Source organism: Pseudophryne corroboree, chromosome 5 (assembly GCF_028390025.1).
Source record: "Pseudophryne corroboree isolate aPseCor3 chromosome 5, aPseCor3.hap2, whole genome shotgun sequence".
Lineage (NCBI taxonomy): Eukaryota > Metazoa > Chordata > Amphibia > Anura > Myobatrachidae > Pseudophryne > Pseudophryne corroboree.
The window spans coordinates 164,568,357-164,596,234 of NC_086448.1; the positions used below are offsets into that span (position 1 = coordinate 164,568,357).

The following is a 27,878-nucleotide window of genomic DNA, read 5'->3' on the forward strand; positions in this document are numbered from 1 at the left end:
CTGAAAATCTATGTTTCCAGGACAGCTGGAGTCAGAAAGACTGACTCGCTCTTTATCCTGTATGCACCCAACAAGTTGGGTGCACCTGCTTCAAAGCAGACTATTGCTCGCTGGATCTGTAGTACGATTCAGCTTGCACATTCTGCGGCTGGACTGCCGCATCCTAAATCAGTGAAAGCCCATTCCACGAGGAAGGTGGGCTCTTCTTGGGCGGCTGCCCGAGGGGTCTCGGCTCTTCAACTTTGCCGAGCAGCTACTTGGTCGGGGTCAAACACGTTTGCTAAATTCTACAAGTTTGACACCCTGGCTGAGGAGGACCTAGAGTTTGCCCATTCGGTACTGCAGAGTCATCCGCACTCTCCCGCCCGTTTGGGAGCTTTGGTATAATCCCCATGGTCCTTACGGAGTCCCCAGCATCCACTTAGGACGTTAGAGAAAATAAGAATTTACTCACCGGTAATTCTATTTCTCGTAGTCCGTAGTGGATGCTGGGCGCCCATCCCAAGTGCGGATTGTCTGCAATACTTGTATATAGTTATTGCTTAACTAATGGGTTATTGTTGAGCCATCTGTTGAGAGGCTCAGTAGTTATCATACTGTTAACTGGGTATTGTATCACGAGTTATACGGTGTGATTGGTGTGGCTGGTATGAGTCTTACCCGGGATTCAAAATCCTTCCTTATTGTGTCAGCTCTTCCGGGCACAGTATCCTAACTGAGGTCTGGAGGAGGGTCTTAGTGGGAGGAGCCAGTGCACACCAGTAGTCTAAAGCTTTCTTTATAGTTGTGCCCAGTCTCCTGCGGAGCCGCTAATCCCCATGGTCCTTACGGAGTACCCAGCATCCACTACGGACTATGAGAAATAGAATTACCGGTGAGTAAATTCTTATTTTTGTACCTTTTGTTTTGGTACTGTAACTTTATGAAAGTACATGTTAACATTTAAAAAAAATATTATCTTAAATGAGACATCCTAGTCACCCTAGCCTAATGTGAGAGCATGTAACACATGCTGTAGGATGGTGAGGCACAGATACGTCTACTAGACTCAGATTACTTATTATATACAGGAAACTCGGGCTAATTGAAACAGTGGGGCTATTCAATTAGTGCCACAGGCTGAAGTTAATAAGAATTTTTTTTTGTGCATGGGTAGGCTCAAAAAGAAATCTGCGTTAAATAGCCTGTTTACGATTTCCACAACTGTGTTATCCCATAGGACTGGTAATTTATCCCAGATTCTATGGGTTAACACGCCTTAATGCGGTCATTTATCAGGCAAGAAAAAGGGACTCTAACTATATTGCTCTGGGCGTTAAAGCCAGAGGCTACCACTCTTTTTCACACGCAGTAATTTACAGCGGATAATTGAATTCCCCCCTTAGTCATCATATCACTGATGGTGCTTAGTTATGCATGGGGAAAGCAATGACTAACAATTTCCCCATTTGTATAATTAGTGATTGGGTGTCTAGGGGAACACCTGATGACTATTTACATGTACTTATCAGTAAAATTATAAATTGGAGCGAATGATCTTTTGCAAATGATCTTTTTTAAAATCAATGTTTCTTTTTTCACTCAAGTGTTCCAAACAAATGGACGATCTACCTACAGTATTATCATTTCAAGAAAGATTTCCAAGCAGTTATGAAATCCAATCCCAAGAATGTCCGAGCATCTATAGTTCAAAATGCACTGATCCTTTCACAGCCAGCTATGGTGATTGAGTGTAAGCATGAAATCTGTTTCATAACAATAGTTTATTTATCCAGGCAAGACATACTGTATAATCGTACTGATAAACAGGCGGTGGAGGTTTGGTGGATGGTTAATCATTGGCATTTTGGTTACTATGGGTTTTGATTCTGAAACCCTTCTTTGGGATAATGGTAGATTTACCAAACTGGGCAGTTTTGAGGGTGATGTCCTCTGTCCTCTATTCTACCCTGTAGTCACAAATTTACCAGGTTTACTGCTATCACTGAAATGTAAATGGGAGGAGAGTCTGGAGGCCCAGAAGGAGGAACAGTGGTTGTACCCATGATGCTATGTCATGCACTAGATATCAACAAATACACTTTTATGTTTTCTACAGAATGTATTACAGCCCTCTCAGTCTCCTCCATATGGATCGGTCAGATTCCTGTTACTTGAGATGTGGGACCTCTTATGCTGATTATTGGCACCTACTCTGGCCATGCAGGGATGCTTAACTGTTCTGGTTCAGGGTCTTGGGGTGCATATATGGTGCTGTTCCTGCCCCGCCTACACTTGAACCTCTTGTGGTTTTATTTGGGGTTTCCCTGGAAGAGTCCTTCAATGTTATCACTTATAAATATGTATCTGAACGGTTGTCACTAGATAGGATTATTGTAGCCAGGCAATAGCTTGGGGCTCCTACTCTTGACCACTGTAAATGGATTTCCCAGAGAGGAGACGCTGCTTGCACTTTGGGAGTGTCAGTCACTAAGCTGTCAGTCACTACGTCCTGGCCCCAAATGACACAATCTGTGCGTAGCGACATTTAGCCTCGCCCCTCCATACGGTGCTGCAATTCCAGGCATAATCTCCTCGTCTTTCGTGGATGTAGGGGACTGCCCGAAATATCGGGAGTCTCCATGCAGGAGAGTAGGTAAGTATGGGAGCGACTGGTCCTACTAAGATCCCGGGGGCTTCAGGCACACTTTCCTTGTTTCCTAGTCTTACTGTACTGTTGAGTATGATATTTTATATTTTATATGTCCCATATGATTTTGGCAGCAAATGTGTTTACCTTTGCCATCAGCCTTTTAATGTCAGGATGCTACTACTATGGGGCCTATGTTACTTTGGCTCTGGTTTGTGTTATGATCATTCAATTAGTTTATAGTTATAAAAATTCAAAAAAATTCTGTCAGTCGGGCAGAGGCGTTCTCATCAATGCGTTGCGATCGCATTGCCCTGCTAGTGCACGAGCAGAACGGGCCATACTGAATAAGGCCCAAATGTGTGCACTTTTTTAGATTCCAAAAGAAAATAATGATGATTTTATATACACTTATTATGTATTTATATTATGTATTTTACCAATGAAAGCCTTAATAAGGGGGTTGCTAGGATAGGTCTAGAGTTGCCACATTGACATCAGTTTTGCAATATCAGCCTAACCTGACTGTAATGATGTTCTGATGTAACTGCTGTTCCATATATGCTTGGAGTAAGAGGAATGTTACAGTGATGAGAATATCTTACTAGTGACTGTCCAGATTGTAGTATTGTAATATCTTATCAGTAATAGGATGTAGGAATTAATACACTACAGACTGGTAACCATTGATGGTCGATGGTCAGCCCTACTACAGTCTGCAGTAGTGTTGGCCATTGATCATTGATGATTGTTTTCTCCCGATGGTTGATAGTTTTAATACTGATGGGGGAGGTCTGATGATAAAAAGCCCACTGTTTCTATGTATTGTGCCTTCGTTACTGTGTTGCCTTTAATCTGCGCATACAAGGGTTGCGACCATTGATGGTTTCACCAGCAAATTGTTTTTTTCTCCTGATGACTAAGGTTACCCAATCAATGGAAACATTTTGGAAGGGTTCAATTTTGGAAGGTACCAACTGAAAAACTCACATATTAAGATGACTGTTTGGCCAGGGCGATGAACCCATTTAGCAGCGCGGCTGTAGCTGTACCTTCGGCTAATATGAGTCACTTACTTGTGTTTGCATTAGAAAAAAACAAAAACAAAAAAAAAAAAACTTCCCACTGGCGGTATCAATGCATAGTAAAAGGGAAAATAATGGAATGAAAAATTATAATCGGCACATTTCGCACTCAAAGAAACCATACTCATTGATTGGTTAGTCATTGAGTAAGAATGTGGGACAGACTTTCACAGAAATATGGCAGCAATCAGCTGTTCTGGCACCCATGGCGCGATAAGACAATATAATGCACCCTCACCTATAACATAATGCGATATATTATTAGAGTGTAGTGTCTTTTGATGTTGAACATTTGCTGATAAGTACTAAGGACTCCCCTGTGCTCTCATGGGTTACCAATAACCTTGCACTTTTTAGATAATTTTCATTTTTTTTTGTGCTGACAAAAGTTAGTGTCAGCACAAAAAGTATAGCACAGATTGTGGTGTATTACAAAACAAGAAATTTCAACACGCATCATTCATTGCGTAAATCACATCAAGGGATATATGTACTGTATGGCTCATGGCCAGCAAATGTGGAAAGAGGCTTCTGAAGAGAATGTTTTACCTGTGGTTGCATCAGCAGAATGTGTGATGTGCTGTGGCAACTGCTGCCTTCATCTCATTTCACCATGGACAGAGGGAAAGGATTGCACTCTAAGTTTAGCGACACTTACTAAGTGTATGATAAAGAAAACCTGTTTAGCTGTTTTACCACATTCATACGACCTTCCACAGAGCTGCTGTACCTATGTATGTATGTATGTATGTATGTATGTATGTATGTATGTATCTCTTATCAGTCAATCAATCTCCTATCTATCTACCTACCTACCTACCTCGTATCTGTCAATATATCTAAAGTTCATACTGTATCTAATCTATCTATCTATCTATCTATCTCACATCTGCAGAGCTGATGCTGTGGCTCTGGAGCAGCGGTGCTAAGTTAGCGGCCAGAGGCTGAGAGACATTCCACTTGTTACAAATCAACACAACTAGTATTATGTATCACTACTAGGAGATGACAATGCGGGTTTCCATGACATTAACACCTGCTGTGCTGGAAGAAAGCAGTAAAGCATGTTGTTAATGTTAATGCCGCCAGGCAGACTTTGTATGGTAGGCTGTACATTGCCAGGCTTGCTGCGCACCTCTATGCGAGGGATAACTCGCCATGTTGATGGCCGCAATGTGCCATTCTGGAATTGAATTGTCCCCCTTAAGATTTGCATCTTGCTCGGTCCTTCCACACATAATGTAGAGCAGGGAATGTTCAACATGCGACCTTCAAGCTGCTGTGGAACTGCACATTCCAGCATGCCCTACCAGAGATTTTCTATTAGGGAATGGCAAAACTGGCAGGGCATGCTGGGATGTTCAGTTCCACAGCAGCTGGAGGGCTGCATGTTGAATACCCCTGATGTAGAGTGCACAATGAATATCTATTCATCATCGGAGGCTATATAAGGCATTGCGCTGGTGCTGGGACACCCGCTCCAAAAAAGCAGCTGTGCCCGCGATCAGTAACACTGATACTTACATTCATACTTCATACTTACTGCTACATACATTCATGCCACCAACTGCTGCACTTGTGTGACCTGAAGTAACTCATGTGTAGAGTCACTGAACACACAGTGAAGAGGGACCCGCTCGGATCCCTCTTTGCAAACCTCCGGAACTCCTTCCCATAAGAAGTGGCGGGGCTCCGAGAATAAGTGCAGTCTGAAGATGGCATTTGTTCTCGCAGGCAAACTCCGAGAACTTAAAGTTCTCAGAGTTTGCTGAATATCAGGTGGTCCTGTCGGACCCCTAATGATGAATGGACATTACATAAAATATGCGTAAACTGTGTGATGGGCTATTTAAGGGATGATGAATAGTCCCCATAGAGAGAAAAATAAATATTGTCTCTATGTCCAGCACATTTTTAATCAATTCAATTATAAGTTAAGTATTAGATATGTAGAAATAATGACACAAAGTTGTACAAATCAAAAAGTAGTTGTAAGAATAATGGTCTCTTTAGTTACAGGAGAAAGGAAAGCTGGCTGTTTACCAACATTTAGTTGGCCATTCTTGTGCTTTTAATACTGAATTGTGCTGCACTTAAAGCTGCAGTACCCAGTAGAATTGCTATTCATTTATATTCTCCATTTAAAAATGGCTGCAGAGTGGGTGTGACTGAGAAGACCAATCTCTGTGATAATGTCTTCCTATTGGCCCGTGTGGACACTCCTCCTGGCTGCATCACACAACCCTACATGCCGAATCAAATAGCCCAAGAAAAAAGGGCAGCATGCACCTCCATGGCTCCAGGGGGGGGTTGCCTGGGAAATGTGAGACCACATGTTTGCAATGCCGGTGGGTTATTCCGGTTTGCGTGTTTTTGTCATAATGTGATATCTAAGAATGTAAAGACTGGGATAGCAGACTTGCAGTATCCAAAATGCCTCAAAAGGGACTCATAAACTGAAGTAAATGTGGCATACATTAACCTGAATTCCAGCCACTGCCAGGGCGTAACTAGGTGTGTGCGCGGAGGGGGCACTGCACATAACTGATAAGTGCCGTTAACAGCGCTATCTTTTTTAATTTGTTTCACTTGCAGCTTCCCCCCTTTTTGAAGACCATCATCTACTGACCGCTGCTGTCTGCTACCCCCACCCCTTCCGTCACTAATACCTATACAACATTCATGAACGCAACTTGAGATTTCTTTGTTATTCAGTCACACTGTCCTTTACTACATTTCAAGATGCTGACATACCCAGGATTCAAACCCATTGCCTGTGGCATTGCAGACAGGCAATCTATTAATTGAGCTAGAATTCTATCTATTTGAAGCTTACCTTGTACTTTGTTAAAAAATTATCAGCATTGCAGCTGAGAAGATCTATGCAGTATGTGGCTGGAAAGAGACTGGATGTGTGGCTGCACACTACATAGAAGGGGCATCATAGCGTGGACTTTCTCTGGGATCAATCTTTTTATGCCCTTTCCCCACAAGGCATGCACCTTATGTCCCTATTGAAAAAAATGGAGGGGGAGGCGGGCAATTCTCTCTCTGGCACAGGGCACCAAAAAGTCTAATTAAGGCTCTGGCCACTGCAAAATCTGTAAGATTATTTTGGATTGCTAAATTGTGTGATACTAAAATTTTGGAAGCACTATTGCATTATGACTGTAAAGACAGTTGTCTATACGTACAATTGAAATAAATACCTGGATGACACCAATCCCAAAGCAATCATTTCAGCTAGAGATCATACTATCACAAGGGCCAGTGCAAGGTCTCTCAGACTCTGCACCCTAGGCAAAGTTTCAGCCTAGCTCCCCCTAACCTGCAATCCCCAGGGCTGGTGCAAGGTTTCTAGGCCCCCTAGGCAAAGCTACACAATACTGCCCCTGCCTCCCCCGTAACCTCCCCCCAGCTGCTCACATACAGATGTAGCCATGCTCATCTATGCCGCGATGCATACGCATGTGTGCATGCATCGCGGCATAATGCGAGCGCGCCACACTGCTGCAGAGAGTCGCAGCGCAGCACTATCTTTCCAAAGACGGCGGCACTCTCTGGACTATACAAATGAAAGTCAAAGACACTAAGGTCTGTCCACCGCTTTGGTCCGTTGGACCTTTATCAGGAACCCGGATTATTGATAACGGTCCAGCGGATCGAAACGCTGAACAGGCCTTAGTGTCTTTGACTTTTATTTATATAGTCCTGAGAGTGCCGCCGTCTTTGGAAAGCTTGTATGTGGTGTGAAAATACCTTGGAGGGCACCAGGGCAGTTAAAATTGTATAGTATCAGGAGACTGCCATATTTTTAATTGCTGTATTGACACTCAATTTAGAAACAGTTACATGCATCAAAAGAACACGTACTGTATGATGAAATCATTTTGGGGATTAGAATAATAATAATAATAATAATGTATCATTCTAATGGCACTTGAGTTATGATATTCAGTTCTAGCAAACGTACTATTGTCATATGCAAATCACACAAAATATTAGGGTTTAAACAAACAACACACTTCATTTTATGAAGAAGTCTAATTACCTGTTTTGCTTTAAAGTCACTTTCACTGCCAGTAATTAAACAGTGACCGTAGGGTTAGGCTGCAGGGAAGGGAGGGTTAGGTTTAGGTTCTGGGGAAGGGGGGCTAGGGTTAGGCACCACCTGGGAGGGTTAGAACTTGGGGAAGGAGGGTTAGGCACCACTGGGGAGGGTTAGGGATAGGCAGCGGGGGATAGAGGGTTAGGGCTAGGTTGTGGGGAGAGTGGGTTAGGGTTAGGCTGCAGGGAGGGGAGGTGGTATGGTCAGGCTGCAGGTAAGGAGGGATAGGGAGGTTAGGGATTAGGGGTAGCATACTCATCTAGTAGGTGTCTGGTTTCTGAGCACTGGGATGCCGCTGACGGTATTCTGACTGCCAGCATCCCAAGTGCTGGGGTCCCGATACCATCCCCCAGGCACAAAGGCAGCCCACAATGAAGCTGTTAGGAGTATAAACATCTTCGTACTAGCCATCCAGTAATATTTGTTTGGAGCTATTAATTTTTAATAAAATAAAAAAAATCAGTATTGTCCCACTGTTTTAGGTAAGGTGTATGTGCACTTTTTTTTTGGGTTAAAGTACCTCCCATGTGGCTTAATAGTACTGTCAGCTGTCTTACAGCTAGGTAACCGTATATGGGATTTTTTTTTCTTTAGTATTTTTGTAGATGTTTGTTCGTGCATCTAAATACAGATAACTTTTTGCCAATTGTGATGATAGTTGATGTGACTGGAATATAAAAACATTTGAAAGGAAAAAGGTTTTGAATGTAGCATGGGGAGGGGGTGAGAGAATATATGTGGGGTATGTGATCGCAGGGTGGGTGGTGTAATCACATGGGAGGGTCAAATTAATATGCAGGATGATCAGGCAATCGTGGGGGTTTTAGATATACGGGATGGATTGGCAGGGGGGGTGTAATATGCGGAGGCAATCGCGGGAGGGGGTGTCTTATATGCGGGAGGCAATCACAGGAGAGGGGGCGGGTAACATGCGGGACTTAGAAGGCTATCGCGGGGGGAAGGGGTGTAATATGCTGGAGAGAGATGGCAACATGGAGGAGGCAATCGGGAGGATGCAGTCGCGGGAGGGAGGCAATCGTGGGGGGGATTGTCTGTGTTTAAAATGTGGTATGCAATCGCTGGAGAAGTGTAGCCGGCTGTCGGGTAACATGAGGGTTTCCGCATTACCAGGGTGCTGTTGTGGTGCGAGGCGGGAAAATGCTGGGTTCTATCGTGGGGATGGGGGGTATTGCAGACAGAGGAGCAGTCAGCAGACAGTGCTACCCATGTTACACTGACTGACATCAGTGCCGTGGCGGTTGATAACAGCTGGGCGACCACGGAATCCCTGCTTCTCAGTCTCTCTCTAAAGGAAGAGCTCAGCTGACCTAAGGGAATGAACTAGGATGCAATCTTTCAGCAGAAGTGTGCAACGCCGCCCCCCAGTGGCCGGCGCCCATAGGCAGCTGACTAATGCTGCCTAATGGTAGCGCCGGCCCTGAAAATCCCCCCCATCACCACCTCTCGGAAAGGAGATGCAGGTGGCCACTAGGTGGGCTGGGGTGAATTGCATCATTATACATATACAGAGAAAAGGAACAACACTCAAGGACTTTTAAAGTGAAAAAAAATAAGATTTTAAACCTACCGGTAAATCTTTTTGTCGTAGTCCGTAGAGGATGCTGGGACTCCGTAAGGACCATGGGGATAGACGGGCTGCGCAGGAGACATGGGCACTTTAAGAAAGACTTTGACTCTGGGTGTGCCCTGGCTCCTCCCTCTATGCCCCTCCTCCAGACCTCAGTTAGAGAAACTGTGCCCAGAGGAGACGGACAGTACAAGGAAAGGATTTTTGTAATCCAAGGGCAAGATTCATACCAGCCACACCAATCACACCGTATAACTTGTGATATACTATCTAGTTAACAGTATGAAGAACAACATATCATCGGCCCAAAACCGATGAAACTATAACAAAACCCTTATGTAAGCAATAACTATGGGGGTCATTCCGAGTTGTTCGCTCGCAAGCTGCTTTTAGCAGCTTTGCACACGCTAAGCCGCCGCCTACTGGGAGTGAATCTTAGCTTATGAAAATTGCGAACGAAAGATTAGCAGAATTGCGAATAGACACTTCTTAGCAGTTTCTGAGTAGCTCCACACTTACTCGGCATCTGCGATCAGTTCAGTGCTTGTCGTTCCTGTTTTGACGTCACAAACACACCCAGCGTTCGCCCAGACACTCCTCCGTTTCTCCAGCCACTCCCGCGTTTTTCCCAGAAACGGTAGCGTTTTTTCGCACACACCCATAAAACAGCCTGTTTCCGCCCAGAAACACCCACTTCCTGTCAATCACATTACGATCACGAGAACGAAGAAAAAACCTCGTAATGCCGTGAGTAAAATACCTAACTGCATAGCAAATTTACTTGGCGCAGTCGCACTGCGGGCATTGCGCATGCGCATTAGCGACTAATCGCTCTGTTGCGAAAAAAAAAATACAGAGCGAACAACTCGGAATGACCCCCTATATACAAGTCTTGCAGAAGTAGTCCGCACTTGGGACGGGTGCCCAGCATCCTCTACTGACTACGAGAAACAGATTTAATGGTAGGTTTAAAATCTTATTTTCTCTAACGTCCTAGAGGATGCTGGGACTCTGTAAGGACCATGGGGATTATACCAAAGCTCCCAAACGGGCGGGAGAGTGCGGATGACTCTGCAGCACCGATTGAGCAAACAGGAGGTCCTCCTCAGCCAGGGTATCAAACTTATAGAACTTTGCAAAGGTGTTTGACCCCGACCAAGTAGCAGCTCGGAACAGCTGTAATGCAGAGACCCCTCGGGCAGCCGCCCAAGACGAGCCCACCTTCCTAGTGAAATGGGCCTTAACCGATTTTGGTAACGGCAATCTTGCCGTAGAATGCGCCTGCTGAATGGTGTTACAGATCCAGCGAGCAATAGTCTGCTTTGAAGCAGGGCCACCAACCTTGTTGGCTGCATACAGGACAAACAGTGCTTCTGTTTTCTGATCCTAGCCGTTCTGGCCACGTAAATTTTCAAAGCCCTGACCACATCAAGTGACTCGGAATCCTCCAAGTCACGTGTAGCCACAGGCACGACAATAGGTTGGTTCATATGAGAGGATGAGACCACCTTAGGTAGGAATTGAGGACGGGTCCGCAACTCCGCTCTATCCATATGGAAAACCAGATAGGGGCTTTTATGTGATAAAGCCGCCAATTCCGAAACTCGCCTAGCCGAAGTCAAGGCTAACAACATGACCACCTTCCAAGTGAGATATTTCAACTCCACTGTTTTAAGTGGTTCAAACCAATGTGACTTAAGGAAACTTAACACCACGTTAAGGTCCCAAGGCGCCACCGGAGGTACAGTACAAAAGGAGGCTGAATATGCAGTACTCCCTTCACAAAAGTCTGTACTTCAGGTAAAGAGGCCAATTCCTTTTGAAAGAAAATGGATAAGGCCGAAATCTGAACTTTAATGGAGCCTAATTTTAGGCCCAAATTCACTCCAGTTTGTAGGAAGTGAAGAAAACGGCCTAGATGGAATTCTTCCGTAGGAGCATTCCTGGCCTCACACCAAGAAACATATTTTCGCCATATTCGGTGATAATGTTTAGACGTCACGTCCTTCCTAGCCTTTATTAGCGTAGGAATTACATAATCCGGAATACCTTTTTCCGCTAGGATCCGGCGTTCAACCGCCATGCCGTCAAACGCAGCCGCGGTAAGTCTTGGAACAGACAGGGACCTTGTTGTAACAGGTCCTGCCTTAGAGGAAGGGGCCACGGATCTTCTGTGAGCATTTCTTGCAGATCCGGATACCAGGTCCTTCGTGGCCAATCTGGAACAATGAGAATTGTTCTCACTCCTCTTTTTCTTATTATCCTCAACACCTTGGGTATGAGAGGAAGAGGAGGAAACACATATACCGACTGGAACACCCATGGTGTCACTAGGGCGTCCACAGCTACCGCCTGAGGGTCTCTTGACCTGGCGCAATACCTTTGTAGCTTTTTGTTGAGACGGGATGCCACCATATCTATTTGGGGTAGTCCCCACCGACTTGCAATCTGCGCGAAGACTTCCTGATGAAGTCCCCACTCTCCCGGATGCAGATCGTGTCTGCTGAGGAAGTCTGCTTCCCAGTTGTCCACTCCCGGATTGAACACTGCTGACAGAGCGCTTACATGATTCTCCGCCCAGCGAAGAATTCTGGTGGCTTCCGCCATTGCCACTCTGCTCCTTGTGCCGCCTTGGCGGTTTACATGAGCTACTGCGGTGATGTTGTCTGACTGGATCAGAACTGGCCGATTGCGAAGTAAGATCTCCGCTTGACGTAGGGCGTTGTATATGGCCCTTAGTTCCAGGATGTTGATGTGAAGACAAGTCTCTTGACTTGGCCAAAGTCCTTGGAAATTTCTTCCCTGTGTGAATGCTCCCCAACCTCGGAGGCTCGCGTCCGTGGTCATCAGGATCCAGTCCTGAATGCCGAACCTGCGGCCCTCTAGAAGGTGAGCACTGTTTAGCCACCACAGGAGAGATACTCTGGCCCTGGGGGACAGGGTGATCCGCTGATGCAGGTGCAGATGCGACCCGGACCATTTGTCCAATAGGTCCCATTGGAAGGTCCTTGCATGGAATCTGCCGTATGGAATGGCTTCGTATGTTGCCACCATCTTTCCCAGAACTTGAGTGCAATGATGTACTGACACTTGTTTTGGTTTCAACAGGTTCATGACTAGAGTCATGAGTTCCTGCGCTTTTTCCGTCGGAAGAAAAACCCTTTTCTGGTCTGTGTCCAGAATCATGCCCAAGAAGGGCAGACGAGTTGTAGGATTCAGCTGCGACTTTGGAATATTGAGAATCCAGCCGTGTCGCTGTAACACATTCAGTGAAAGTGATACGCTGTTCAGCAACTTCTCCCGTGATCTCGCTTTTATGAGATCGTCCAAGTACGGGATAATTGTGACACCCTGCTTGCGCAGGAGCACCATCATTTCCGCCATTACCTTGGTGAAAATTCTCGGGGCCGTGGAAAGCCCAAAAGGCAACGTCTGAAATTGGTAATGACAATCCTGTACCGCAAATCTCAGGTACGCCTGATGAGAAGGATATATGGGGACATGCAGGTATGCATCCTTTATGTCCAGAGATACCCAAAAATCTCCCCCTTCTAGGCTGGCGATGACCACCCTGAGCGATTCCATTTTGAACTTGAACCGTTTTAAGTAAAGGTTCAGGGATTTTAAATTTAAAATGGGTCTGACCGAACCGTCCGGTTTCGGAACCACAAACAGAGTTGAGTAGTACCCCTGCCCTCTTTGAAGCAGGGGAACCTCTACCACCACTTGTTGAAGACACAATTTGTGAATCGCATGTAACACTATCTCCCATTCCAGGGGTTGTTTCAGTAGGGCCGATTTGAAAATCCGGCGAGGAGGCACTTCTTCGAATTCCAGCTTGTAACCCTGGGAAACTATTTCTATTGCCCATGGATCCACCTGTGAGTGGACCCAGACGTGGCTGAACAGTCAAAGACGTGCCCCCACAGGAGCTGACTCCCTCAGGGGAGCCCCAGCGTCATGCGGTGGATTTTGCAGAGGCCAGGGAGGACTTCTGTTCCTGGGAACTAGCTGTGTTATGCAGCTTTTTCCCTCTGCCCTTACCTCTGGCAAGAAAGGACGATCCACGTGCTCTCTTGCTTTTATTGGAACGAAGGGACTGCATTTGATAATGAGGCGCTTTCTTAGATTGTGAGGGAATATATGGCAAAAAATTTGATTTACCTGCCGTAGCCGTGGAGACGAGGTCCGAGAGTCCCTCTCCAAACAATTCCTCACCCTTGTAAGGCAACAACTCCATATGTCTCTTGGAGTCGGCATCACCAGTCCACTGTCGGGTCCATAAGACACGCCTAGCAGAAATAGACATAGCGTTTATCCTGGAACCCAGTAAACTAATGTCTCTTTGAGCATCCCTCATATACAAGACCGCATCTTTTATATACCCTAGGGTCAATAAAATGGTATCCTTATCAAGAGTCTCAATATCCGTTGATAAGGAATCTGTCCATGCTGCTACAGCACTACAAACCCAGGCCGACGCAATAGCCGGTCTGAGTAACGTACCAGAATGTGTGTAAATGGACTTCAGGGTAACCTCCTGCTTGCGGTCAGCAGGATCCTTGAGGGTAGCCGTATCTTGGGATGGAAGCGCTATCTTTTTTGATAAGCGCGTCAAGGCCTTGTCCACACTAGGGGAGGATTCCCACCGTATCCTGTCCTGCGACAGGAAAGGATACGCTGTTAGGATCCTTTTGGGAATCTGCAGTTTTTTGTCTAGAGTTTCCCACGCTTTTTTACATACTTCGTTCAGCTCATGTGAGGAGGGAAAGGAGAGCTCAGGTTTCTTTCCTTTATACATGTGTACCCTCGTGTCAGGGACAGGGGGTTCCTCAGTGATATGCAACACATCTTTTATTGCGATAATCATATATCAAATACCTTTAGCCACCTTTGGCTGTAATTTTGTATCATCGTAATCGACACTGGAGTCTGAATCCGTGTCGGTATCTGTGTCAACTATTTGGGATAGTGGGCGCTTCTGAGACCCCGAAGGTCTCGGCGACACAGGGACAGGCAGGGGTTGACTCCCTGACTGTGCCCCAGCTTCGGCTTTGTCTAGCCTTTTGTGCAATAAATTAACATTTGCACTTAAAACATTCCACATATCCATCCAGTCCGGCGTCTGCACCGCCGACGGAGACCTAACATTCATAAACTCCCCCTCCTCCTTAGGTGAGCCCTCAACCTCAGACATGTCGACACACACGTACCGACACACCACACATACACAGGGAAGCTCTTTTTCTATATACATCTGTGTCATAAGAGAGGTTTATATTGCTGCCCAGGGCGCCCCCCCCCCCCCCCCCTGCGCCCTGCACCCTTACAGTGACCGGAGAGTGTGAGGTGAAGGGGAACAATGGCGCACAGCTGCAGTGCTGTGCGTTACCTGAGTGAAGATCCAAGTGTCTTCTGCCGCCTCAGATTGGTCTTTTCCTCACATACTCACCCGGCTTCTTTCTTCCGGCTCTGCGAGGAGGACGGCGGCGCGGCTCTGGGACGGACGGCGAGGGTTAGACCTGCGTACCGATCCCTCTGGAGCTAATGGTGTCCAGTAGCCTAAGAAACAGAGCCCTGAACTCAGAGAAGTGGGTCTGTTTCTCTCTCCTTAGTCCCTCGATGCAGGGAGTCTGTTGCCAGCAGGCTCCCTGAAAATAAAAAACCTAACAAAAATGCTTTCTTACAGGAAACTCAGGAGAGCTCCTGAAATGCACCCAGTCTCCACTGGGCACAGTATCAAACTTAGGTCTGGAGGAGGGGCATAGAGGGAGGAGCCAGTGCACACCCAGAGTCAAAGTCTTTCTGAAAGTGCCCATGTCTCCTGCGGAGCCCGTCTATCCCCATGGTCCTTACGGAGTCCTAGCATCCTCTAGGACGTTAGAGAAATATATTATAAACAAAGTCACTTGTTCACAATATACTTTCAAATGTTTGAGTGATGACCATTCTTTCTGCCTATGTATACATACTAGCTGGCATGTTATGAATTGTACAGGACACTGAGGCAATTTTCATACGCTGCATCTGCATATGGGGTCTGGTGGGGATATTTAATTATATGTGTATACACATATATCTGTATGCTCCTTATTGTGTTCCATCCCCTCATTTGTAAGTTCATTACTGACCCCCCTCACGATCTGTACTGTATTGTGCCCCAGTGCCTGAGTTTACCCTATTATGTTGTTTGCAACTGCAAACCGCCCATTGGGCTAGAAGAGCTGCACTGTCTGTGGTCCTACAAAACCCCCCATAGGTTACTAACCTAAAAGTTGTGTCCTTGTTTTCCTTGGTAATTGGCATGGTTCCCCTTACAGGTGGCAGCAGCATTACAGCGACTCTGCTGGGTACATACATGTAGTCAGGTGATGCTTGCTGCTGGAGAGTCAGGTTCCAAGGGCCTGGATGAGGTTCATCAAGGCTATGAGAAGTAGCGCGGGGGCACCTCTTGGGAGCCATAGTTACATCTGCCTCCTATGTGCCTTCACATGAGTTGATGTTACACATGTCAGCAGCACAGAGGAAGCACTGAGACACTGTGGTACAGCCCAATAGTGGCGGCTGCACCTGATTAGACCTGCAGCAGCAGCTACGGCAGTGTTAAAGGAGGAGGTCGCATACAGAGACATCCTACAGTTTTTAGCTAGACGTATTCAGTGGTGCCCCCCAGGGGCCTGCGCCCCTAGGCATCAGGGCCGGTTTGGGGGCCCTCGGCGCCCCGGGCAGGGAATGGGGGCGTGGCTTAATACAGGGGGTGTGACCAGTTACGCCCCCTGTACAGTAGAAGCGCCGCTTAAATGCTGAGCGGTGCGCGATGACGTCATCGCGCACCGCACAGCAAAAGGTCCTCTCCACAAAGGGAAACTAGACGCTACACGTCTAGTTCCCTTCACAGGGGACCACAGCCGGGACCACAGCCGCAGAGCCGGGGGACACAGCGGGCAGCGGAGGGCACAGCAGTGGCGGATCTTGCCATGGTGCGGCGCCCTCCGGATGGCGCCAGCGCCCTCCGGAAGGCGGCGCACCGGGCAAAAGTCCTGCTTGCCCGTGGCAAGATCCGCTACTGCTAGGCATCAACCTAAAGCTGCTTAATATAGTAGAGCCAGCCTTGACTATATTATACCCCTATTTCTCATCTTCATGGAGGCATTAAGTTGGGACCTGGTGCGCCCACAGCTGGATAGGGGGTGGGGCCTAATGTGGAGGGGTGGAGCCTCACCATCCAACCACTGCTTTCATCATTTTGGGGGCGTGCCCAGCACTCCGAGCAGCTCTGGGCAGCCCCCAGCTCACCTCCCTGCACTGATAGATGCCCATCTATTCAGCGATCACTGGCTGCTTTGCAGGGCAGGGCAGCGGTGATCACTGGCTCTCCCAACCAGGAATCCGGACAGTTGGGAGGAATGCTATACCCACTGGTGTTTTAATAGTACTTCATTTGTTTTTTCTTTGGAATGCTCCTTCTGTTTGTGTGTTTACTGCTGGTAAACGGAATGAGGAATCCTACACTGAGCACCACACACACTAGTAACAAACATTGAACATGCATTTCATACTAACATTTTTAAACTGTAGAAAAAGAGAAAAAAAGCCAATGGCTAAGGAGTCCTTAAGGTTTTATTAGGTTACATTCAATAGCCGCACATGAAAATAGTGATTAGCCTATACGCCTGATGTATGTAAATGACGATTATTTGTCCTATGTACATGATGATGAAAATAAGGAGATTTATGGTAGACTTACAATGGTTAAATCTCTTTCTGCAAGGTACACTGGATTCCACAGGGAATACATCAGGGTGTAGAGTTGGATCTTGATCCGAGGCACCAACAGGCTAAAGCTTTGACTGTTCCCAGGATGCATTGCACCGCCTCCTCTATAACCCCGCCTCCAGGCACTGGAGCTCAGTTTCGTTAACCAGTCCAATGCAGTAGCAGGTAAAAGAGACGGTAGATGTTAGTCACATCGAACCACATTCTCATGACAGGAGAAGGGACTAGCAGCTAATGCCATATAAACCCAAAGAAGCTAAGTGCGTTAGGCTGGGTGCCCTGTGGAATCCAGTGTACCTCGTAGACAGAGATTTAACCATGGTAAGTCTACCATAAATCTCCTTTTCTGCAGTGGCGTACACTGGGATTCCACAGGGAATACATTGGGGAAGTCCTAAAGCAGTTCCTAATGGGTGGGGACGCACCGTAGCGGGCACGAGAACCCGGCGTCCAAAGGAAGCATCATGGGAGATGGAAGTATCAAAGGCATAGAACCTGAGTACCACGTAGCCGCCTTGCACAATTGTTCAGCTAACGCGACTCGGCCAACAGACTGAGTAGAATGGGCTTTGATAGCAGCAGGAGCTGGGAGACCAGCCTGCGCATAGGCTTGTGCAATCAGCATTCTAATCCATCTGGCCAAGGTTTGCTTATTTGCAGGCCAGCCAAGTTTGTGACAACCAAAAAGTACAAAAAGGGTATCTGACCTCCTGTGGGTGGCAGTCCTCTATGTAAATACAGAGAGCCCATACCACATCCAAAGATCGCTCTTTGGAGAACAAACCAGAAGCGATAAAGGCCGGAACCACAATCTCTTGGTTAAGATGAAAAGATGATACCACCTTAGGTAGATAACCAGGGTGAGTTCGAAGAACTGCCCGGTCACGGTGAAAAATCAGAAAGGGGTGGACGACCGGACAAAGCGCTTAAGTCCGACACCCTCCTAGCAGAGGCAATTGCCAGTAAAAACACGACCTTAAGTGTAAGACATTTAAGATCCACAGACTCAAGAGGTTCAGATGGAGACTTTTGCAGGACCTTTAAGATAACAGACAGATCCCATGGAGCAACATAGGGAGGCTGAATCCGTTAAACACCCTGAGTGAAAGAATGAACATCAGGAATAGATGCAATTTTCCTCTGAAACCACACAACAACAAGGCAGATATATGAACCTTGAGAGAGGCCAGACGAAGGCCTAAATCTAGGCCTTGTTGCAGAAAAGCCAAAAGCCTAGAAGTTCTGAACAAATAGGCATCATAATTCTTAGCATCACACCATGTGAAGTAAGAATTCCAGACCCTGTAATAAATCCGTGCTGAAGCCGGTTTGCGGGCCTTCAACATAGTTTGAATAACCGCCTCAGAGAATCCCTTGGCCCTCAGGAGTGAAGCTTCAAGAGCCACGCCATCAAATCCTGTCTGGCCAGGTCTGGATAGACACAAGGGCCCTGAACGAGGAGGTCTGGGCGTTGAGGAAGTAGAAGAGGACTCTCTATCGACAGACCCTGCAGGTCTGAGAACAAATGCCATCTGGGCCACGCTGGAGCAATGAGAAGTAGTATTCTTCTTTCTTGCTCGAACTTCCGAAACACCCTGGGCAGGCGTGACACTGGAGGGAACAAGTATGGCAGCTGAAAGTTCCATGGAATTGCCAGTGCGTCCATGAATGCTGTTTGAGGATCCCTTGTCCCGTGTGTCGAGACGCCATCAGGCCTACGTCTGGTATGCCCCACTTGTCCACTAGAAGTTGAAAGACTTTCGGATGAAGAGTCCACTCTCTGGTGTGAACGTCCTGACGACTGGGGAATTCAGTTCCCAGTTGAGGACTCCGGGGATGAACACTGCCGATATTGCTGACAGATGGGTGGAACACCAACGGAGGATTTTTGATATTTCCAGCATTGCCATGCAGCTTCGAGTGCCGCCTTGATGATTTATGTACGCCACCGTGGTGGCGTTGTTTGATTGTACTTGAACAGACCTGTTCTGTACTAGAGGCAGGGCCAGTGTCAACGCATTGAACACCGCCCACACTTCCAGAATGTTTATCGGGAGGAGAGACTCCTCCCTGGTCCACCGACCCTGGAGAGAGTGTTGCTCCAACACCGCGCCCCAACCCCGCAGACTGGCATCCGTTGTCAGAACGACCCAGTTGGAGATCCAGAAGGGACAGCCCCTGCTCAACTGCTGGTCCTGTAGTCACCCATTCAGTGACAGATGAACCTCCGGAGTTAAGGAGATCATTTGAGACCTGATCCAATGAGGCAGGCCGTCCCACTTGGAAAAGATTAACCTCTGCAGAGGGCAGGAATGAAATTGAACATACACTACCATGTCGAAAGTCGACACCATGGGAGAGAGAGGAAATATCTGATCCTGTCCTGAACTTTCAGGACTTTCTCTGGAGACAAAAACAATCGTTGGCTGTGTGTGTCCAGTAGTGCCCCCAGGTGCACCACGCTCTGAGCAGGAACCAGCGAGGACTTTTTCCAGTTGATGAGCCACCTGTGGGCTTGTAGGAATTGGACCGTCAGTTCCAGATGACTGAGTAGAACCTCTTGGGAGTTCGCCAGGATCAGCAAGTCGTCCAGATACGGCAGGATCCTGATTCCCTGACGGTGGAGAAGAGCCGTCATCACGGCCATAACCTTGGTGAAGATCCGAGGGACCGTGGCCAATCCAAACGGCAGTGCCTGGAATTGATAATGTAGGTTGCCAATAGCAAACCGCAGATATTGCTGATGCGACATGGCAATAGGTATGTGCAGGTAAGCATCCTGTATGTCCAGGGATACCATATAGTCTTCGGGTTCCATGGCCAGCATTACAAAGCGCAGAGTTTCCATACAGAATTTGGGTACTCTCACAAACTTGTTCAATGATCTGAGGTTGAGTATATGCCAGAAAGACTCATATGGCTTCGGAACTAGAAACAGGGTCGAATAGTATCCCCTGCCTCTCTGAGACAGAGTTAACGGCACTACCACGCCTGTATCCAGGAGGGATTGTACAACTAAGTGTAGAGCTTGCACTTTTAACGGATCTGCAGGGATAACCGTTGTGCAAAACTGGCGAGGGGGACGTCTCTTGAAGGAGATCCCATGAGAGGCAACTTCCCGCACCCAGGCGTCCGTAGTGGTCTTTAACCAGGCCTGGGATCGGCCTCCCGCCCTGGGGTCCCCCAGGTGAAGGCCCGCCCCGTCATGCAGCAGGCTTATCTTGTTTGGAAGCAGGCTGACGTGCGGCCCAGGATTGTTTTGATTTAGGCTTAGTGGTTTTAGAAGCACGAGCCTGTCGCGGATACACCTGACCCTTTGCCTTCCCAGGAGGTCAAAAGGAACGAATGGTGGTACAGAAGGAACAGAAGGATTAGTATTTGGGAGACACGCAATCTTGGCAGTAGCCAAGTCAGTTACAATCTTGTTCAAATCCTTCCCAAATAGGATGTCTCCCTTAAAAGGTCTTTTTGGAGTCCAGGTCCACCTTCCAGGACCTCAACCACATAATTCGACAAGCAAGGATAGACACAGTAGAAGCCTTGGCCACCATTACACCTGCATCAGAGGCCGCCTCCTGAATATAATGGGAGGCTGTGGTAATATACGACAGATATTGTCTGGCAGTGTAAGAAAAATCCTGAGGCAGCTCATCCTCAATTGCCTGAACCCATGCTTCGATTTCTTTCGTAACCCAGGAGGCTGCCATAGTGGGTCTATGTACCGCACCAGTAAGGGAGTAAATAGACTTCAAGCATCCCTCCACATGCTTATCCAACGGTTCCTTCAGTGAGGTGACAGTGGTGACAGGCAGAGTAGATGACACCACAAGACAGGAGATATGAGAGTCCACCAGCGGTGGAGTTTCCCACTTGTTATTCAACTCCGCAGGGATAGGATAACGAGCTAGCATCTTTTTAGACAGGAAAATTTATTTCTTGGAGACTACCAGGATTCCTGACGTATGTCAATTAAGTGGTCAGAATATGGTAAGACTACTTTAGCAACCTTCTGACATTTGAACTTATCAGGTTTCTTAGACGCAGTAGTAGGCTCAATGTCATCATCTATTTGAAGAATTAGCTTAATAGCCTCCACTAGGTCAGGAACATCAACCTGGGTTGTAGATTCCTCATCAGAAGCAACTGTATCAGTGTCTGACAGATCAGTATATTCCCCATCCTCAACGGAAGAATTATCTGAAATATTAGTGGTTTGTGAGGAAGAAATGGCCCGTTTAAGAATACCCCTTGGCTTGTGGGGTAGACTTTTGTCTAACCAAGGATTGATTTCATTGTTGTAATTGGGTAGACAGAGTATCCGCCCAGGGCGGATTAACATCAGGGACAATATGTGGCTGCAATGGCACTGGAGGTCCCACAGGGGGCGTAAGATGTGTCAAAAGTGTACTCCGCATACTTGAGAACACTGCCCAAGGTGGGTCCTGATTGGCCACAGGTGCTGCAGGTTGACTGTCTGTATGGCACTCAGCACCTGAACCATCAGCTAAAACTTCCCCCTCAGGTAAATCCATGGTGCCAGTACTGCAGGATGCAGAAGCGTCCGCGGATTTTCGCGCCCTGTGTTGCAGACAGTACAAGGAATGTAGCCTTAGGACATAACAGTACAATATAGTCAGTCAAACACAATACCTGCAAAAACCCCCTATGTTATGTGACAGTAAACACAGGACACAAAACAGAGGATTTAGGGGGGCATTTACTAAGCAGTGATAAGAGCGGAGAAGTGAGCCAGTGGAGAAGTTGCCCATGGCAACCAATCAGCACTGAAGTAACATCTATAATTTACATACTATAAAATTATACAGAGCTGCTGATTGGTTGATGGGGCAACTTCTCCACTGGCTCACTTCTCCGCTCTTATCACTGCTTAGTAAATGTCCCCCTACAGCGGTATGAGATGACTGAAACACACAGTAAAAATGCTAAACTGTATATTGTGTAACACTATATATATATATATATATATATATATATATGTATATATAGGACCCTGACGCACCTAGCCCCTCAGGGTGCAGAATATAGTGACAGCAATATGTGATACAGGATAATGGAATCCTACACATCAGCTACAGCCACACACAGTCACAGAAGTTGTTACATGTAAACAATACAACTGCACTGGATTAGTACATTTACATATAAATATGTTTGAGTATAGATATAACAATGCACAGTAGATACTGGATGTATATCACAGAATACTTGTACTAAAAATTCAGATAGCAGTACACTTGTTCTTAACTAACACTGTCTAAAATGACATTTAGAATAATTAAGTGCCTGTAAGTGCACAGCACTGATGACACAGGCGGCTTTACAGAGGAGACAGTGCCCTGCAGTTCCGGAGATCAGCCCAGCTAGTAATGAAGATGGCGCCAAAATCTCTGTCAGGGAGTGAGGGAGAGTGAAATGCAGCTCCAGGGCGGGAACACCAGCAGTAGATGGCGCCCGGAGCTGGGGGAGGGGCTACAGGTCAGCACTTTATCCCCTATGCTGGTCCTCACCACTGGGTACTGTGGAGCCTATAAGAAATGGATTTTAGTAAATCCGACCTGTGCTCCCTTGCCCTGGTGAATATAGTGGGGTTCCTGTGCAGTACAATGTCCACGCCAGTGGCGTGGTCCGTCTCCTGGGACCGCGATTAACCAGCGGGTCCCACCTGGGGGACCCTCTTACTTCCGCCCTGATGTGCAGCCACGCGATCCTGGAGAGCGTCAGCGGTGGTGTGCCTGATGACTGGTGCGCCTCTACTGCAAGTTCCCGGGAACCCGGCCGCGGGAGTATGCAGCGCGGATGCGGAGGTGATGGAGCAGCAGCACAGAATGTCAGCATGACAAATAGTGCTGCTGCCCTTGAAGGCTTCATAAAAAAGCTCTTTTCAGGGCTGCCTAGCGCAGTCCCACCTGTTAGTGACCTGCACTGCAGGCACCAACTTACAAACTGAGCTCCAGTGCCTGGAGGTGGGGATATAGAGGAGGCGGGGTTATGCATCCTGGGAACAGTCAAAGCTTTAGCTTGTTGGTGCCTCGGAACAAGATCCAACTCTACACCTCGATGTATTCCCTGTGGAATCCTAGAGTACCCCACTGCAGAAATCAACAAATATAGTATTACGGTTAATCCAAAATTGCAGAACAGAATAGCTATAAACCTTTTCATCACAGAATAAATACAGCAACATCACACATGTGTTCCATATACACTGTAGTTTCTTTCTCCCAAATCTCATTTACATGTATCATTAATGTGCAACACCACTGTAATACTATGTAACATAATAAACCCACAATATTTTGCACCATCCCAGAAAAAGGGATGTAGTTATTATGTGACCACCGGTCACAATATCTCCCCCTACATCCAGCCCCCTCACAATCCCGACGGTCGGCATGCCGACCAACAGGTACTAATCCCACTCGCAAGTCGCCACCGGGCCCGCAAGGGGCTTGTTGCGCTCGGTCCCCCCCCCCCCTGCTGGAATTCCACTGCCGGGATACCGGCGTCGATATGCTGACTGGTGGTCACACATACCCCACCCCCAGAAAACCACTGTTGCATACTACCCAACATGACAGGAGGGACAGAATGTCCTGCTCCTGGACTTACCACTTAATGTATGATTGCCATCACCTATGGTGAAACACCTTTCTTATCCATTAACCTGTTCAACACAGGTGCCGACAATCATAAATTAAGAGGAAAGTCCAAGAGCAGAACATTTTGTCCCTCCTGGAGGGTCATGTTTGGAGGTATGCTGTTGCAACACAAACCCTCAGCTAACTGCTATGAGTCATAATATGCAGAACACGTGGGTTCCTGAATTCTCATCACAAACACACACTGACAACAAGCATCCAGTTGTTATAGGACCTATGGCCACCTGCGGAGGAAGCCTGCAGGACAGGAGGCGCCAGGTGTGCAACAGCTGCACCACAACACATGCACAGTACACACACAGGAGCACAACTTACAGGTATATGGACCCTCAGCATCCTCCTCTTCTGGCTGCTGCTCTTCTTGGGAAGCTCTTTCTTTTTCTTGGTATCCATGGCTGTGCTTCCCATTCTCTGAACCGTCTTCCAAGAACCTTTGCAAACTTGTCTGCTCCTGACACCTGGGCAGATTTTCCTCCAGTGCTGGGGGACAGAGTCCTGTCAATTGCAAGAGCAGAGCTTGGGAGTCCAGGTGACTAGTTGGAGCTCATCCAGCAGCAGCACGCAGCTCCCATCCTCTCCATGCTGGAGAATGCACACCAGCCAGCCTCACACCCCCTCAGTGGAAGTAGCTGCTGCACCACCTCACCCCAAGAGAAGAGTTTGGAGACTAAGCTGCTGCCCTGGGGGATCAGCAGCAGCTGCAGGCAGTAATCAGCTCAGGACTGTCACTTACAGTTTGTGCAGATCAGCAGCACAGCAGCAGCCCAGTGCAAATCCGTCCCCTCACTGAGGGGTGGTGCCAGCACGTTTCCTACATTTCAGGCAGTCAGGAGCCAGACAAACAGGAAGTCAATGCAAGTTTCATATCTCTATATGTGCATTGCAGGCTGCTGTGTGATCTCAGTCTATTGCTGGTCATTTCCAGCCTCCAGCATCCCAGGCAGCTGCCACTGACCCTCAGCTCTGCCTTTTAACCCTATTCGCTTCTCTTGCAATCAGAGAATTTAAATATGCGATCACTGCCAGTTATTGCAATGTGCACGATACTAGATCCCTGTTGAGAAGTACAATCTGGGTGATGATGAGGTGTAAAGGACAATTTAATTGAGCTGCGTGTCCAAATGCTTTCCATAAACACCCAGTCTCATTTCTTGCCTTTGCAGACTTCCCAGAAAGAGCAGGTAACGTGGAACATGGGCTGTTGCTCAGCTATTGCTAATATATGTGGTTAATGTGCAATGGCAGCACACATTACTTTGATAACGCCATAAGGGTATACGCAGTTACGCACGCTGCTATGGGTTGGTTTGGCATAGTGATAGTCCCTGTATTTGCGCACGTGTGCTAGATGTGTATACAGCAGGCACATCTGCAGGCTGCGTATCGTATTTTCTACAGCGGAATCACCAGTTGCGCAATGATTTCTGCAAACCTTTGCAGAGGTGGGTGCAGCAGAGCGGCGCTGTCAGCGGTAGGTGGCGCTGGAGGGGAGAACACGCTACTATGATACATGCGCTGTCAGAATTGTTTTTAATGTCACTGCTTATCACGCTTAACCCGCTCAGCGCCGGCTGAGTGTATACAGTGTTTATGGAGCAGGCGGTCTCTGCTCATATTTCTGGCCTGGGCTCGAGCGGAAGGCACATGACGACTGAAGGTCACAGGCTCTGTAGTCAGTGTCCCTTTTATAACTGCATTTCTTTTGTCCCGCATAAGATCCCATAGGGGCATTTGCACCCATATAAACCCAAATAAAACTTTAAAATCAGAGGAACATTACTAAACCCAGGAAGTATAAGAAATAGTTAAGCACAAAAATAGAATGGTATTTTATGTGCATCTACACCCCTCCCCTGTCTATGGTAAGGTGTTACTTGGCGCACACACTCCTGGAAAAATTGGCGTGGTCTTGCAACAAGGAGCATGTCCTCAATGGGAATGCTATGTCATATATTAGAATGACGTGGAGAAGGTGATGCCTTGGAGAGGCAGAGCGTGACAGGAGCGAGAGGGTGATGGGGAGATAGTGATGCAGGGGAGAAGCAGAGTGTGAGACATTGAGTTGCCCCTTACACACATCACACACAGTAGTAGTGCCCCTTACACATTACACCCTCCCAGTACTTGCCTACTCTCCCGGAAAAGCCGGGAGTGCCACCTGCATTTTGGGAGCCTTCCGGCCTTTCCGGGAGAGAAGGCAAGTCTCCCGCATGCCGTTCACTGCAGCTTCCCGTCGCACAGGTAATGAGGCCATTTTAAAGCAGGGTTGGGGTTATGATGCCGCAAATGCGTTAACACGACCCCGTACTGCCCCCTCCATGCCCCCTCCTGTGTGATCTGGCTGCTCCCTCCCATAGGGAGCAGCCAAAAGGTAGGCAAGCCTGCACAGTAGTAGTGCCCATAACACATTACATCCATTCCACACAGTAGTAGTGTCTAACCCTAAACTCCCACCGCAGCCTAACCCTCCCGGTAGTGTCTAACCCTAACTGTCATCATCCTTAGAATTTTGACATTCCACATCTGACAATCTGTTCCTGTCGACAGTTTGAGGATGTCCGAGTGAACATTGTGGTGGTGACGTCAAGTATGTCGACCATTCGACCAGATACCGTTTAGAACCGCTCTCCCATCAATACAATACCTCCACGTGGCTGTCCCACATCATTTAACCCATTATTGAGCTTTTTAGAGAAATGTACCTGAAAACTGACGTGTCTTTGGCCAAACTTTGCTATTTTTAAACACCTTCAAGTGCATGGTTATACATAAGGACGGGTGTACCTAAAGGTTCTGCATGATGTCCCGATATTTTTACCTCAGAAACAAAGATTTTCCCTCATTTTTCACCTGCTCAGAGCGATGCGCACTTAAAGACGTGAATTTTATCTAGAAAATCGATGCAAGTTTGGAATTGAATTGAAAATGTTATTCGCAGTACGAGTTTGCTGTGAGAACGTGAGGACCCAACTCACACTTAATTGACCTCTATGAATCTTGCGTAGTCACACTGAAATTCGTCACTTCCATAGCAGTGATTGACAATGGATGAACTAGGGTTTAATTCAGTAAGGATTGCAAATTCTGCTAATTAGCAGAATTTGGAATCCTTCTGAATGCATGCCGGGGTCCACCCATCGCAGGACAAGGACGCCCAGCATGCTGACCGCCGCCCCTCCCCCCTTCCTTGATGAAGCAGGAATTGCAATTTACTCGCAATTTCTGCTTCATCATAGAAATGTATGTTGCCTCCTGCCGGCACAGCTTGGCTGCGCCCATAGGAAGCCCGCCACCATATTTCTGATCGCGGTGGCTGCGTGTGACATCACACAGCCGCTGCGATCACGCTCCCCGTTTCCACATCGCCGCCTCCGCCTAGGAAACGGAGAGTTGCCACCCCCGCCCCGCAAATGCAATCAGGCAGAGGTGTTTGCATTTTCTGCAGCCCCCGCAGAAAGTGCGGGCACATGTGCAGGATGGGCGCTGCGCATGCTCCCGCGTCCTTTTAGCAATTTTTGCAGTTGGATCGCGGTTTTGCGATCCAATCTGAATTAGGCCCGAAGTCAGGGAAGTCATGGCATGAAGTTCCTGCACAATAAGTACTGGAATGGCATTAAGTTGTATTTCTGGTTGACTGTAGCCTTTGAAGGAAGGCTAATAGGCAACATAACAGCATAATATATTACAGAAAGACTGCTAGATACATATAATGTCATCCAGGCAGATACGTGGATTATTACAGTAAAGTTATTTTAAAAAAAGTAAGGTAGAAATATAATGGAAAATGGATAAATGACCAAAAGTAAAAAAACAATAATAATTATATGCCATAATCCAGAATACATTACACAGGAAACAAACATCCTCAATGAGCTTGGCAGGAGCCCAGCAAATTCCTACCTATGTCTAGGCAACAGCACAGTAAACATACTACAAATCACAATACAAATATAATTATTATAATGAAAAGAAAAGCACATGCCATTGGGTATGGGAAAGTTGTACGACATTT

General features: G+C 47.2%; 1 protein-coding gene across 2 annotated transcripts in view; it reads right to left on the bottom strand.

Moving 5' to 3' along the window:
• The window catches only part of PRKAG2 (protein kinase AMP-activated non-catalytic subunit gamma 2), a 656,600-nt gene extending 631,973 nt beyond the window's left edge, over positions 1-24,627 (bottom strand). Inside the window, exon 1 of one of the 2 annotated variants that reach the window (XM_063921848.1) lies at positions 24,182-24,627. In XM_063921848.1, coding sequence (XP_063777918.1) covers positions 24,182-24,274 — 93 coding nt within the window. In that variant the 5' untranslated portion in view covers positions 24,275-24,627. The remainder of the gene's footprint in view (positions 1-24,181) is intronic. The other variant, XM_063921849.1, reaches the window with a different exon arrangement.
• Between the last annotated feature and the right edge of the window lie 3,251 nt (positions 24,628-27,878).